Here is a 15774-nt window from a genome sequence, read left to right on the forward strand (position 1 = left end):
ACAGGGGTTAGACAAGGCTGTAATCTTTCACCTTTGCTGTTCGTAGTTTACATGGATCATCTGCTGAAAGGTATAGAATGGCAAGGAGGGATTCAGTTAGGTGGAAATGTAGTAAGCAGTCTGGCCCATGCTGACGACTTGGTCTTAATGGCAGATTGTGCCGAAAGCCTGCAGTCTAATATCTTGGAACTTGAAAATAGGTGCAATGAGTATGGTATGAGAATTAGCCTCTCGAAGACTAATGTCAGTAAAGCAAAGCAAAGTCACCTCCGTACAGGCCATGAAGGCCCTTCGAGGAGTGGAAGGTAAAGGCTTCCACCCTTGTTAACCTCGGCACGTGATGGGGTAGAGTGGTTAGCTCTACGCCCGGCCGCCTTTGCCCCCAGGAATTAGACTAATGTCAGTAGGTAAGAAATTCAACAGAATTGAATGTCAGATTGGTGATACAAAGCTAGAACAGGTCGATAATTTCAAGTATTTAGGTTGTGTGTTCTCCCAAGATGTTAATATAGTAATTGAGATTGAATCTAGATGTAGTAAAGCTAATGCAGTGAGCTCGCAGTTGCGATCAACGGTATTCTGTAAGAAGGAAGTCAGCCCCCAGACGAAACTATCTTTACATCGGTCTGTTTTCATACCAACTTTGCTTTACTGGAGCGAAAGCTGGGTGGACTCAGGATATCTTATTCATAAGTTAGAAGTAACAGACATGAAAGTAGCAAGAACGATTGCTGGTACAAACAGGTGGGAACAATGGCAAGAGGGTACTCGGAATGAGGAGATAAAAGGCTAATTTGGGAATGAACTCGATGGATGAAGCTGTACGCATAAACCGTTCGGTGGTGGGGTCATGTGAAGCGAATGGAGGAGGATAGGTTGCCTAGGAGAATAATGGACTCTGCTATGGAGGGTAAGAGAAGTAGAGGTAGACCAAGGTGACGATGGTTGGGCTCAGTTTCTAACGATTTAAAGATAAGAGGTATAGAACTAAATGAGGCCACAACAGACTGAAGAGGCTTACAGACTGAACGCTGAAAGGCATAACAGTCTATAATGGTAATGTATGTATACGGGTTAGGCGCTACCTCTATGCAAATTCTAATTTTTATGGAAAACCGTTCTGTTGAGCGTTCTGAAGGTATTTTCGGTTATCAAGTGTTCTGCGCCGTTATAGGTTAAGGGCCACCTGCATACCAACTTGTAGCTTTTTGTCCAGACAGAAGATAGAGAAACTGGCTATGAGATGATGATGATTATTATTATTATTAATATTATTCTATATGCTAATAAGCCCATTAGGACTACACAAAGTACTTACAGGCGTGAATTTGCCTTCCTTTGTGCCCATATTTCTTTCATTCTTTTGTTGTGGGTTTCTTTCTGTATTCAGACTAGGTCGTTCCAGTCTTCTTCTTTGGTCTTTCCTTTTGGTCAATTTGCCATTTGAGAAATTTTCACCTGCAGGTTACCCTGTTTTGGATCTGCTGGTGTAAGTCCTGCCGGTTTCAAATCGGTTTCGATTTCGCCAATTCATTTCATTGTGTCTGTTTTGGCTTCACTGCTGTTCTCGTAGAATTCAACAATTTCTTTTGTAAGTCTTTCTGCATGCATTCTTTTAGCATGTCCATAGAATCTTAACCTGCGTTTTCTAATGTCACTGTGAATAATTTGTATGTAGTTTTTTATTTCCTGTCTCACCGAGTGAGTTGGCCGTGCGGTTAGGGGAGCGCGGTTGTGAGTTTGCATTCGGGAGATATTGGGTTCGAACACCACTGTCGGCAGCCCTAAAGATGGTTTTCCGTGGTTTCCCCTTTTCACACCAGGCAAATGCTGGAGTTGTACCTTAATTAAGGTCACGACGGCTTCCTTCCCACTTCTAGCCCTTTCCTATTTCACCGTCGCCATTAGTCCTAGGTGTGTCGGTGCGTCGTAAAGCAACTTCAAAGAAGGAAAAAATCCTGTCTGCCTCTGAGTCGGTATTGTCTGACGGCGAGTTTATTATTATTATTATTATTATTATTATTATTATTATTATTATTATTATTATTATTATTATTATTATTATTATTATTATTAATTATTATTATTTCTTCGTTATGCCCAACTAAGGAGCGCGATTGAACTGTTTAGCTAATGTCGTTGCATTTTTCTTCTCACAAAATCTCTTCATCTTCTCGCTGTGGCTTTTCTTGCGATCTTCTGACCAGGTTTTGTTGGTTGTAATGCTTGGATGATGTTTAAAGCGGTGATTGTCGACTCATTTTCTGAACTTAGATCTAACACAACGTTATCTGTGATGCCTATTTCTGAAGATCTTTTCCAACTTCGAGCAGCCAATTGCTTTTTTTCTTTCATTGATAGTGCACGGTTCAGAATTCTTTTGGTCAGTCTCTGATTACTCATTCTGAGAATACTGTATGTCCATAAAATCTCAAACATCTTTTCCTAAATGTGTCTGAGATTTTCTCTAAGTGTTGATACAGTTCATGAGATTTCCTTATCATCCAAATTCCCCCTGTACAGTCTAGTCCAGAATTTTTCTTAAGATTTTTCTTTCTTGCTTTCTCCTTCTTCTTCCTCTTCTGCTGCCGCTTATTATTCATTCATTATCATTATAGACTGTTATGCCTTTCAGCGTTCAGTCTGCAAGCCTCTGTGTATTTACTAAACGTCGCCACAATCCTCGATTTGCAACTAGTGTTGTGGCCTCATTTAGTTCTATACCTCTTATCTTTAAATCGTTAGAAACCGAGTCTAACCATCGTCGTTTTGGTCTCACTCTACTTCTCTTACCCTTCATAGCAGAGTCCATTATTCTCCTAGGTAACCTGTCCTCCTCCATTCGCCTCACATGATCCCACCACCGAAGCCGGTTTATGAGTACAGCTTCATCCATCGAGTTCATTCCTAAATTAGCCTTTATTTCCTCATTCCGAGTACCCTCCTGCCATTGTTCCCACCTGTTTGTACCTGCAATAATTCTTGCTACTTTCATGTCTGTTACTTCTAACTTATGAATAAGATATCCTGAGTCCACCCAGCTTTCGCTCCCGTAAAGCAAAGTTGGTCTGAAAACAGACCGATGTAAAGATAGTTTCGTCTGGGAGCTGACTTCCTTCTTACAGAATACTGTTGATCGCAACTGCGAGCTCACTGCATTAGCTTTACGACACCTTGATTCAATCTCACTATATTACCATCCTGGGAGAACACACAACCTAAATAATTGAAATTATCGACCTGTTCTAGCTTTGTATCACCAATCTGACATTCAATTCTGTTGAATTTCTTACCTACTGACATCAATTTAGTCTTCGAGAGGCTAATTTTCATACCAGCTTATTATTATTATTATTATTATTATTATTATTATTATTATTATTATTATTATGCGATGGAACAAAGATCCATTAGGTGAATCGAAACGAGCCTCCCGTGTTATCTAATACTGTACAGCCCTAGCTGGTTCGGTCTTGAAGAAAGGAGAAGTTTGAAGCCCTGGCCCACGCCAGTGTTAATTTCCCCCACTGCCCTTTGTTCGCGGCGAGCCGACTCGGCTACATTCCGTCATGCGTGACAGCGCGAGTAGAGAGAACCTTGTCAGCCGGGCCGTGCCGAGCGAAGCCGCGCCGCTAGATGCTCACAACAAAACACAACCAGTGCCTGTTGGGACGCGGTGGGACGATGTTATCCCTGCTGCTCCTAGCAGTACTGGCCGGTGCCACATGGGGCCAGAAGTGCGAAAGGATTACAGTTCCAGTGTGCCATGACATCGGATATAACCTCACTTCTATGCCTAATCTTATGGGACATGAGGACCAGATACAAGCAGACAGAGGGGTAAGTGTATAAAGATAATAAACGAATATTGTCTGACTGTTCATAGGGTGGAAAGATGAACTGTGGTTATTTTGTTAATAAGGTGTGTATGTAGTTTTCAGCATATTCGATTTTTCGACAAGATTTCTGGTGTTTCTTATGGTGGTGTGATTAATAACAATATTAATAATGGGCAGAGCTCTGTTTGATTGTTATGGCGTGTTTGATAACAATGGTAAGTCCAGTACCGGTAAAGGCTTCAAAGTCTTTACAATTTGCTTTACGTCGCACAGACACATATACGTCTTATGGCAACGATGGGTTAGGAAAGGACTAGGAGTGGGAAGGAAGCGGCCGCGGTGTGAACATGGGAAACCACGGAAAACCGTCTTCAGGGCTGCCGACAGTGAAGTTCGAACCCACTATCTCGCGAATGCATGGAAGCTCTTGTTATAGACTTCTCGACGACGGTAATCTACGTTTGGCATTTGATTTGTGCGATCTTCTGTACTAAAATGTGATATATAATGCAAATTAGGACTAAGAATCTGAGCATTACCGCAGGATTCCGACATGTGCAGCGGGTGAGAGATAAAACTAATTAGAATGACGAAGTCTGCTATTCAGTCTGGATTTGAAGTACTGACATCGTTTACAGAGAACATAATTTATGCTGCGTTCTATAACCATTCCCGTGGTGTAGGGATAGCGTGCCTGCCACTTACCCGGATACATCGCTTTGGACTCCCGGCATGTCCAGGGATTTTAATTCTAGACTGAGGGCTGGAAAGGGATTCATTCATCCTCTGAAGACCAACTGAGAGTTGCCTGATACGAGAGACCCCGAAACGGGCCTAGAAATCCAAGCAATACGGCTGAGGATACCGTCACACTGTCCACCTGATTTAAGTCATCTTGCTGGGCAGCAGTCCTCTTGACAGCCAAGGTCTAATAGCACGTTGTGCCATGGTATTTCAATAGCTTCGATAACAGGCTTTCAATCTGACGCTTCCTCCCTGTATTATTATTATTATTATTATTCAGACGGTCTCGGGTTCGATTCCCGGCCGGGTTGGAGTTTTTAATCGTGTCTGATTAATTCTTCTGGCTCGGAGACTGGGTATTTGTGTTTGTCCCAGCACTCTCCTCTTCATATTCAGACAACACACCACACTACCAACCACCACAGAAATACGCAATAGTCAGTACATTCCTCCACATAGGGTTCGCGTCAGGAAGGGCATCTGGCAGTAAATGAGGGCCAAATCCACATGTGCAACGCAGTTCGCGCCCGCGATCCCACAGGTGTGGAAAAAGCGGCAGATTATTATTACTATTAAGTCTGCCTCCGTAACATAACGGTTAGTGCTATTAACTGCCATCCTCGAAGGCGCGGGTACGATTCCCGGTACTGCCAGAGATTTAAGAATAGTAGGAGGGTTGGCATGTGGTTGAGATGATGCATTCAGCTCACCTCCATTGGGGGATGTGCTCGAAAAAACCTGTGCCACCTCCGGATGAGGGCACGAGTTTGCTTTTATTATTATTATTATTATTATTATTATTATTATTATTATTATTATTATTATTATTACCGGTATTATAACAAATACAATGCGTTTGGGGGTGTTTGTCTAACTCCTTGGTTGAATGGTCAGCGTTGAGGCCTTCGGTTCAGAGGGTCTTGGGTTCGATTTCCGGACGGATCGGGGATTTTAATCGCGTCTGATTAATTCTTCTGGCTGCGGGACTGGGTGTTCGTGTTTGTCCCAACAATTTCCTCTTCATATTCAGACAACGCACTACACTATCAGCCATCACAGAAACACGCAGTAATGATTACATCCCTCCATATAGGGTTGGTGTCAGGAAGGGCATCTGGCCGTAAAACAGGACCAAATTCACAAGTACGACACGGTTCTAACCTGCGACTTCACAGGTGTAGGAAAGCTGCTAGAAGAAGAAGAAGAAGATTGCAGTTGGGAGGTTTCTCAATGGCAATGCCTGCTTACCGTGGTACGGCAGCGAAATTCCCTTTACCGCTGTGTCATGGCGGAGAGCATGTGGATAGGACAATAATAATAATAATAATAATAATAATAATAATAATAATAATAATAATAATAATAATAATAATAATACTTCAAATGATATAGATTTAAAGAGAAGCCGGATTGCTTGAATTTAGACACACAGGAGATCTTTGAGCTGTCAGAGGCTAACAACGCGGATTTGTTATTAATAAGTACCCTTAATTACTGCCGACCTCAGCCGGCGGGAATTCAACCCGGTATCACAGAAACAGGAGGACAACACCTAACCGACTGAACCACTAAGGTCTGTGGTAAGAAAAGACGACGGCTCTACATGAATAAATACAGAAGTGTCTTAGACTGTCATTTCATTTAGGAGTTTTACGGTCTAGGAAAGAGTTTTATGTGGTTCGTATTTCACGTAAAACCGGCCAAGCTATCTTGGTACAGTCCATACAATTCCTTGGAGATGTGGAAGACCGGACGAGTTGGCCGTGCGGTTAGAGGCGCGCGGCTGTGAGCTTGCATCCGGGAGATAGTGGGTTCGAATCCCACTGTCGGCAGCCCTGAAGATGGTTTTCCGTGGTTTCCCATTTTCACACCAGGCAAATGCTGAGGCTGTACCTTAATTAAGGCCACGGCCGCTTCCTTCCAACTCCTAGGCCTTTCCTATCCCATCGTCGCCATAAGACCTATCTGTGTCGGTGCGACGTAAAGCCACTAGCAAAAAAAAAAAAAAAAAAAAAAAGAGAGAGAGATGTGGAAGGTAAAGGCTTAAACCTCGACACTTGGTCAGTGGTTAGTTCTGTGTCCAGCCTTTGCCCCCTGGAATTTACTTCATACTCATTTTTGACATAGGATCGGTAAACCTCTGGACTATGTACTTCTGCAGAAGTGTAAATGACGTTCCTAAATTAATCAACTTCTCGAAGGAGAATCGAACTCACGTCCTTCCGAGTGAACCGAGCACGCCTTTACCGCCTATTATTGTATATCACAGCAGAATTTAAGCAGAATATAAGTAATGAACCTAGGTTTTCGTGGCCTTGCATTAAAATAAATAATGAAATATGATTATCTGTGGTGGTTGGGAGTGAAACACCGCCATAGCACAGCACGACGCACTCCGGAAACTATACACAGAGGGCAGTGAATCAGTAATGCACTACCACAGCACAGAGCGATAATACCTGAGTCCAGTTAGTGGGGGGGGGGGGGGGGGGGGGGGTGGATAATATGGTCGTGACTTCCACGTTCTTTGAAGAATTTCTATGGTCACTGTCAGAAGCAGACCTTCCATCCCCTGATGAAGGCGAATGTAATTTGGCGGAAAGCCCGGCTTTGTTTTAGTGGCCTTAATCCAGATAATCTTCTTTTCCTACCGCTTTTCCCACACGTGTGGGGTCACGGGTGCGAACTGAATTGCACATGTGGATTTGGCCGGATGCCCTTCCTGACACCAACCCTATATGGAGGGATGTAATCACTATTGTGTGTTCCTGTGGTGGTTGGTAGTGTAGTGTGTTGTGTGAATATGAAGAGGAGAATGTTGGGACGGACACAAACACCCAGCCCCAAAACCAGAAAAATCAGAAGCGATTAAAATTCCGACCCGGCCGAGAATCGAACCCGGGACCCTTTGAACCGAAGGCCAGTACACTGACCATTCAGCCAACGAGCCGGACTTAAACCAGATAATCATATTTAATTATTTATTATGAGTTCGTCTTCTTCAGCTGTTTACTCTCCAGGGTCGGTTTCTCCCTCGGACTCAGCGAGAGATCCCACATCTACCACCTCAAGGACAGTGTCCTGGAGGTTCAGACTCTGGGTCGGGGGATACAACTGGGGAGGATGGCCAATACCTCGCCCAGGCGGTCTCACCTGCTATGCTGAACGGGGTCTTTGTGGAGGGATGAGAAGATTGGAATGGATAGACAAGGAAGAGGGAAGGAAGCGGCCGTGGCCTTAAGCTAGGTACCATCTAGGCATTTGCCTGAAGGAGAAGTGGGAACCACGGAAAACCAATTCCAGGATGGCTGAGGAGGGAATCGAACCATCCTCTACTCATTTGACCTCTCGAGGCTGAGTGGACCCAGTTCCAGCCCTCGTACCACTTCTCAAATTTCGTGGCAGAGCCAGGAATCGAACACGAGCCTCCGGGGGTGGTAGCCAATCACTCTAACCACTACACCACAGAGGCGGACTATAATAAGTACTTTGAACGAAACACCGCGCTGTCTATCACTGTCATGGAACTGGGAGTGGTTATCCACAAGCTTGTACTTTTATTTGATTGTATTGTGTCCTCGAGTTTTGTATGGGATCCGAATCACAGGGATGTGATTCAAAAGTACTACGTGCATTGACTGACATTTGAAACACCCGCCTTGGTGAGAAGCCAACAACGACGTCGTTCGGCTAACACGCAACCCCCGGGATTTGGTCAATGAAACTCAGCAGGATTGTTTGCGAATAATGTTAAAATCACCGAAAGTAGGCAGACGATTTGTAGGATTTATAGGCAGTCACAATGGCACAATACTCCGGCTCTTTGGCTGAATTGTCAGCATAGTGGCCATCGGTTCAGATGACTCTGGGTTCGATTCCCGGCCGGAGCGGTGAATTTCACTGTGTATGGTTAATTCATTTGGCTCAGGAACTGGGTTCTTGTGTTTGTCTACATATGCATACAGCACACCCCACTACCAACCACTACAGGAGAATGCAGTAGTGCAAACGTTCCTTCACAAAGTGTTACGTCAGGAAGAGCATCCAGCCGCAAAACTGGGCTAATTTCTCACCAAGTATCAACCTCAATAAATTGGGGCAAAGGCGAGGAAGAAGAACGGCAATGTAGGTTAGCTGTCATCCTGCTGTTCCCAGTGTAGCGGCTTCGATTCCGGTTGAGGTCAGTGGCATTAGAAGTACACTAGCAGAAGAAAAATTATCCTAACAGCAAGACGGTGTTGTGCTAGATTAACGAACGTTGGTAGGCGTGTTTGAACATCTGGAAGATGACGTTGATTCAAATTTCCCGCAAATCGCATTAGCGTGGCGCTAGTAGCGGTCCCATAACCTTGCATATCAGGTTTGCATTAAATACGGGCTTACTGTGCGAGAGCGTTAGTTACCTGTGATATTGGACGGACTGGCTGTGAGTGGGTCAGGAATACCTTTACGACGACGAAGAGGCCAGTATCAACAGCTCACTGCGGTTGAACGAGGCCGTATAATAGGGCTACGTGAAGGTGGATTTTCCTTCCGCGCTATTGTAGACCGACTTGGCAGGAATGTCTCCACTGTGAATGCGTGCTGGCGGCAGTGGTCACGAGAAGGTACGATCGCAAGAAGACCGGGCTCCGGACCTCCCCGTGGCAACACCGGCAGTTGGCACCACAGAGACGCAACGAACTGTTCGAAATGGGTTACTTGAAGTACAGCTCCGAGCCAGACGCCCTGTGGCGTGCATTCCACTTACCCCAGACGACCGCCGTCTGTGATTTCAGTGGTATCAAGCGACAGCTCGTTGGAGGATGGATGTACAGTATACGTCCGTTGTGTTTTCCGATGAAAGCCTTGGTGCCAGTGATGGCCGTGTGTTGGTTAGAAGGAGGCCAGGTGAGCCTCTGCATTCCACCTGTCTGCGGCGTCGACACACTGGACTTACACCGGGAGTTCTGGTCTGGGGAGCAATTTCCTATGACAGCAGGAGCTCTCTCGTGGTTATCCCACGCACTCTGGCTACATATGTCGGTGGCAGATGTATAAGTCCGTCTGGTGATTCAACCTGTTGTGCTGCCATTCATGAACAGTATTCCCAGGGCGTTTTGCAACAGGATAACGCACGCCCCATGCCGCTGTTGTAACTCAACGTGCTCTACAGAGTGTCTACATGTTACCTTGGCCTTATCGATCCCCGATCTGTTCCCAGTCGAACAGGTGTGGGACATCATTAGACGACAACTCCAGCGCCATCCACAACCGGCATTAACCGTCCCTGTATTGACCGACCAAGTGTAACAAGCATGAAACTCCATCCCACAAGCTCACATCCGGTACCTCTACGACACAATGCATGCACGTTTGCACGCCTGCATTCAACAGTCAGGTGATTACACCGGTCATTAATGGACCAGCATGGCACATTGGCGATGGCTTTTCTTGCGCGGATATTAACCTGTAGTATTGTACCTTTAATCAATTAAATATGTTACCTCGACAAATATATTGCCAAAATTTCCGTATTCTATATTCCTTATTTCATGGTGTTTGGATATTTTTTCCCGCCAGTTTATATAAATCTGACAGTTAGGTGGCGTTAGATTCTGGCTAGTTAAATAATTCCTGGGGAACCACATCCTCACGTCTCGGCGTCATTTGGGACGTTGGTCAAATAACTTTATTATTATTATTATTATTATTATTATTATTATTATTATTATTATTATTATTATTATTATTATCATTATTATTATTATTTTGATTCTTTGGCTCAGGCGGCAGCGCGTTGACCTCATCCCGGTCACTCCATGTGAGATATAAGCTGGACAAGGCGGAGGAGGGACAGATTTTTCTCCGGGTACTCCGGTTTTCCCTGCCATCTATCATTCTCCTTTTTTGCTATTGGCTTTACGTCGCACCGATACAGGTATGTCTTATGGCGACGATGGGACAGGAAAGGGCTATGACTGGGAAGGAAGCGGCCGTGGCCTTAATTAAGGTACAGCCCCAGCATTTGCCTGGTGTGAACATGGGAAACCACGGAAAACCATCTTCAGGGCTACCGACAGTGGGGTTCGAACCTACTATCTCCCGAATACTGGATACTGGCTGCACTTAAGCGAATTTGTCATTCTAGCAACACGCTCGAATATAATTTCATTTCATCCGCCAGTCATTAATCATTGCCCCAGAGGAGTGCTTACAGGCTTCGGCAGTCGGGACAGTTCCTGTCCTCGCCGCTAGATGGGAGCTTCATTCATTCAATTCCTTACTCGGTTGAAACTGGAACCAGATTTGTATATTATTATTATTATTATTATTATTATTATTATTATTATTATTATTATTATTATTATTATTATTATTATTATTATTATTATTCATTCATTCATTCATTCAGCTTCGCTAATCGGCCAACTAGGGACCACGATAAGCCTCACTTTACATTCTGGCATTTGTTCATTTTTCGCTTGATCCACATCGTCTTTATTAGCTCACTGTGTTTAGCACGACATTCTTCTGTCCATTTCGCACCAGTTGCCTGTTTGTTTTTTTCGTCCCGGAAAGTCCCAAAAGTCTGATGGTATTTGACGGGGCTCAGATACGTCAGCCTCATGTCGGCAGATTTACTGACACGTAAAAGAACTCCTGCGGGACAAAATTCAGGCACCTCGGATCTCCGGAAACCAGACATGAAGTTAGTGGAACGTAAAACCATTATTATTATTATTATTATTATTATTATTATTATTATTATTATTATTATTATTATTGTTATTATTATTATTATTATTATTATTTTATGAATATACTTCCTGAAATGAGAAGTATTAATACCGAGCTCGATAGCTGCAGTCGCTTAAGTGCGGACAGTATCCAGTATTCGGGAGATCGTGGGTTCGAACCCCACTGTCGGCAGCCCTGAAGATGGTTTTCCATGGTTTCCCATTTTCACACCAGGCAACTGCTATAGCTGTACCTTAATTAAGGCCACGGCCGCTTTCTTTCAACTCCTAGCTCTTCCCTGTCCCATCGTCGCCATAAGATCTATCCGTGTCGGTGCGACGTAAAGCAACTAGCGAGAAGTATTGTTTGATTTTATTTATTTACTGATTGATTGATCGTTTTTATAGTTTAAAACGTTTAACTCCGACAAAAGACTGGATGAAAATTTTGTTTCTTCCGTTGATAAGCCGTTGTTTCATTTTAAGAGGTAGTCCCATCGTGGTTATCAGACATGCTCTTAGTGCTTATGGAGTCTGAGTGATAACTTGTGTGGATGTGGTGTTCAAAACTTGTGTCCAGTTTGTAATGGATTGGAGGTAGTTTGGTAAGAAAGCGTCAATGGCTTGTGCGTTCGGTTAACCATCTCACTATTCACCTAGAGTTATACTAGGAAACGGCTGAGACGAGGATTCGAACCAACTTCTCAGTTGTCTTCATAAGGTCGCATACACCGCATTCAAAGCGAGTTTTTGCCCAACCCCCAACGTAATTAAAAAATCGGACCCTAGTGAAGGGAGCATGAAGCTTCTGTGTACCGCGTTAAACCATTAGCAAAATTTTAAAAATATTTGGTGGGGACAAAATTCCTTCGCACTGAACAGCAATATGCAGCCTGGGAAGCCACAACCCGCTCTACACCAGCGATCACACAGATGTCCTTGCACTGGAATCGCTAGGAGTTAGGCCGGCAACTTGTCCGACCACTCTGTTAAGTGGCTATGGATATCATCCAGGCGTTCTAAATGGCGATACGAACGGACTTGATTATGATGATGATGATGATGATGATTACAACGACGACGATGATTATTATTATTATATTGTTTTATGTCCCACTAATTACTTTACGGTTTCGAAGACTAGTGCTAAAATTTTAACCCACAGGATTTATTTTATATGCCGGCAGATCTACCCACACGAGGCTATCGTATTTGAGCACCTGCAAATACCATTGCACTGAACGGGGATCGAATCCGATAACGCCGTGCGGTTAGAAGTGCGCAGCTGTTATCTTGCATTCGGGAGATAGTGGGTTCGAAACCCTGAAGATGGTTTTTCGTGCGTTTCCCATTTTCACATCAGGCAAATGCTGGGGCTGTACCTTAATTAAGGCCACGGCCGCTTCCTTCCCACTCCTACTCCTTTCCTATACTAACGTCGCCATAAGACCTATCTATGTTGGTGCGACGTAAATCAAATTTTAAAAGAAAAAGGAACCGATAACCTGGGCTCAGAAAACCAGCGTACCACTGTCTGAGTCACTCAGCTCGGAGGGAAAGAGTAAATAAAATAAATCATTCCTAGTAATGCCAGTCTGCACAGCCAAGGATTCAGTATGAATGTCCAAGCTTCATCATTTCTCAGTACTGAAGTTATGAAAGAGAGAGTGGAGATCCTAGTATGAGTAAACAGAAGGAGGTATTGCAACGTCCATCTGCGAGTCATGTGGTTTCCACCAGTTGTTTGGTTCCGCGACAAAGTGTGAAGACTCACAAGAAGCCAACCTTTGATATCAGATACCATTAGGTATTTTAATTCGTTTGTGATGCTCCATTGGGAGATGGTAAACATTACAATACCCAGAAGTACTGGCTCTAAAATTTCTCAGAAACTCGTAAGACCTAGAGCTATTTATTTTTGTAACCGGTCTGTGAAGAACATCCCCCGTACAATTTATTTGAATAACATTCGTTTATAAAGATTTTAATTTACGACTTATCTTCTTCGGTAGTAAAACGTCAACGATCGTGAGGCCATAGATTACGTTCAGGGTTCATAGAAATCAGTGCAAAGCAAAGCAAAGTCATTTCCTTACAGGCCGTGAAGGCCCTTGGAAGGATGGAAGGTAAAGGCTTCCACTATTCGTAACCTCGGCACGTGATGGGGTAGAGTGGTTAGCTCTACGCCCGGCCGCCTTTGCCCCCAGGAATTAACCTCGTACTTATTTTTAGTGTAGGCTGAGTGAACCGCAGGGCCATATGCATCTCCGGAAGTGAAAATCTCGTTTCTTAAATTTTACGACTTCGTGACGGGGAATCGAACCCACGTCCTTCCGCGCGAACCGACCACGCATTTACTGCCTCGGCTAGGCACATCGAAATCAGTACCGGTTTAAAATAATAATAATAATAATAATAATAATAATAATAATAATAATAATAATAATAATATCTTTGGGGCATCAATCTGAGACTTATTTGATGCAGTTCTGTTCTCTGCTAACCTTTTCCTTTCTACGTAACTGCTATATCCTGCATATACTTTTGTCTATTGGTCATGCCTTGGTCTACCCCGTGCACTTCTCCAGAAAACTAATTAACAAGGACTCAAGATTTCCCCCATCGATTTATCTCTTATTCTGGTAAAATGTTGACAAATCTTCTCCTCCCACCAAATGGATTCATTATCACCTCCTTTGTGGAACAACCACACCCTTCTCAGCATTCTTTTGCAACACCACATTTCAAAAGCTTCTATTCTGTTTCTGTCCGCATTATTTATTATCCATTTCACTTACATATAGGCCAAATAGAGCCTCTGTGGCTCAGACGGCAGCGCGTTGGCCTCTCACCGCTGGATACCGTGGTTCAAATCCAAATCACTCCATGTGTGATTTGTGCTGGACAAAGCGAAGGCGGGACAGTATTTTCTCCGGGTACTCCGGTTTTCCATGTCATCTTTCATTCTAGAAACACTCTCCATTCTCATTTCATGGCATCTATCAGTCATTAATAAATCACTTTGGGGAGTGGCTACCCCATCGTACTAATAGCCTATATATAATTCATTCATCACATCCCTGACCCGGCCAAAGACTGGAAAACAGGTTGTAGGTTTTCATTTTTCATAGGCCAACACAGAAGCATTTTTTTAATACACACATCTTTTTTTCTTTATTTTTACGATCTGCTTTACGTCGCACCGGCACAGATAGGATAGGAAAAGAAGTGGCCGTGGCGATAATGAAGGTACATTCCCAGTATTTGCCTGGGTGAAAATGGGAAACCACGGAAAATCATCTTCAGGGCCGCCGACAGTGGGATTCGAACCCACTATTTCCCGAATACAAGCTCACAGCTGCGCGGCCCCAACCGCATGGCCAACTCGCTCGGTCTACACTTGAAGTGGGCCATGGTTAGTTATTCTGCTACTCAAGTAACATTATTCATCTTCTGCTTTTAGGACTTAATTTTCCATAATAATAATAATAATAATAATAATAATAATAATAATAATAATAATAATAATAATAATCCTCTTATCCGGAGGCCCCGGGTTCGATTACCGGCCGGGTCAGGGTTTTCTACCTGGACTTGAGGGCTGGTTCGAGGTCCACTCAGCCTACATGATTAGAATTGAGGAGCTATCTGGGTGTGAGATAGCGGCCCCCATTTACAAAGCCAAGAATAATGGCCGAGAGGATTCGTTGTGCTGACCACGTGACACCTCGTAATCTGCAGGCTTTCAGATTGAGCAGCGGTCGCTTGGTAGGCCAAGGCCCTCAAGGGCTGTAGTGCCATGTGGTTTGGTTTTTTGGAATAATAATTGTTACCGTGTTTTAGCGGTAGGTAGAGGTGAAAGAAGGTGCGGGCGTGAACGGGTCTCAAACTACGGAATCAGAGTTAATGTAAAATTTAACAAGGTTATATTTTCTTTTCAAAAACAAAGAAATAACAAGCATGGCAGGTACAAAGTAGCAAGTCCAAAGGGTAGTTACAATATTTACAGGATTTGGGCTTCACGCCCTGACTTCAGCTCAGTTTTACCCCAAACACAAGTTTTAACGGAGGGGCAGAAAACCCCATTCATACCTAGGAGTCCTTGCTCCAAATTACACTGAAAAGCCTCCACGAGGCATACAACACTCAATTTTCAAAAGAGCCACACGCTCTCAACTTTAAGCCTCTCAAAGGCCACACCAAACTCCACCTTCGAGTTGTCCTCACTGGACATAGACACAGGGGTAAAATACCCAACCTACTGAGGTCTATTAAATGAAAAGGGGCAATTACATGACCTCTAAAATAACAATTTGAGAGGAGGCGATCTGCACTCCTAATACACTTGTTTTTAAAACCTAATCTGGCTCTGGGCCACTAATGCAAGGGCTAATTCCATACTACAGAGGTGACTTTAGAAAAGAGCGATTTGTTTTACATTAACGAAGAATAGGTTGAGAAAATAAGTTCAC

General features: G+C 43.8%; 1 protein-coding gene across 1 annotated transcript in view; it reads left to right on the forward strand.

The window, feature by feature from the left end:
* The first annotated feature begins 3684 nt into the window (after positions 1 to 3684).
* Positions 3685 to 15774, forward strand: part of LOC136873705 (frizzled-10) — an 81293-nt gene continuing 69203 nt past the window's right edge. The window contains exon 1 of the mRNA XM_067146843.2: positions 3685 to 3840. Coding sequence (XP_067002944.2) covers positions 3685 to 3840 — 156 coding nt within the window. The remainder of the gene's footprint in view (positions 3841 to 15774) is intronic.

This window comes from Anabrus simplex, chromosome 1, assembly GCF_040414725.1.
Source record: "Anabrus simplex isolate iqAnaSimp1 chromosome 1, ASM4041472v1, whole genome shotgun sequence".
NCBI classification, from domain to species: domain Eukaryota; kingdom Metazoa; phylum Arthropoda; class Insecta; order Orthoptera; family Tettigoniidae; genus Anabrus; species Anabrus simplex.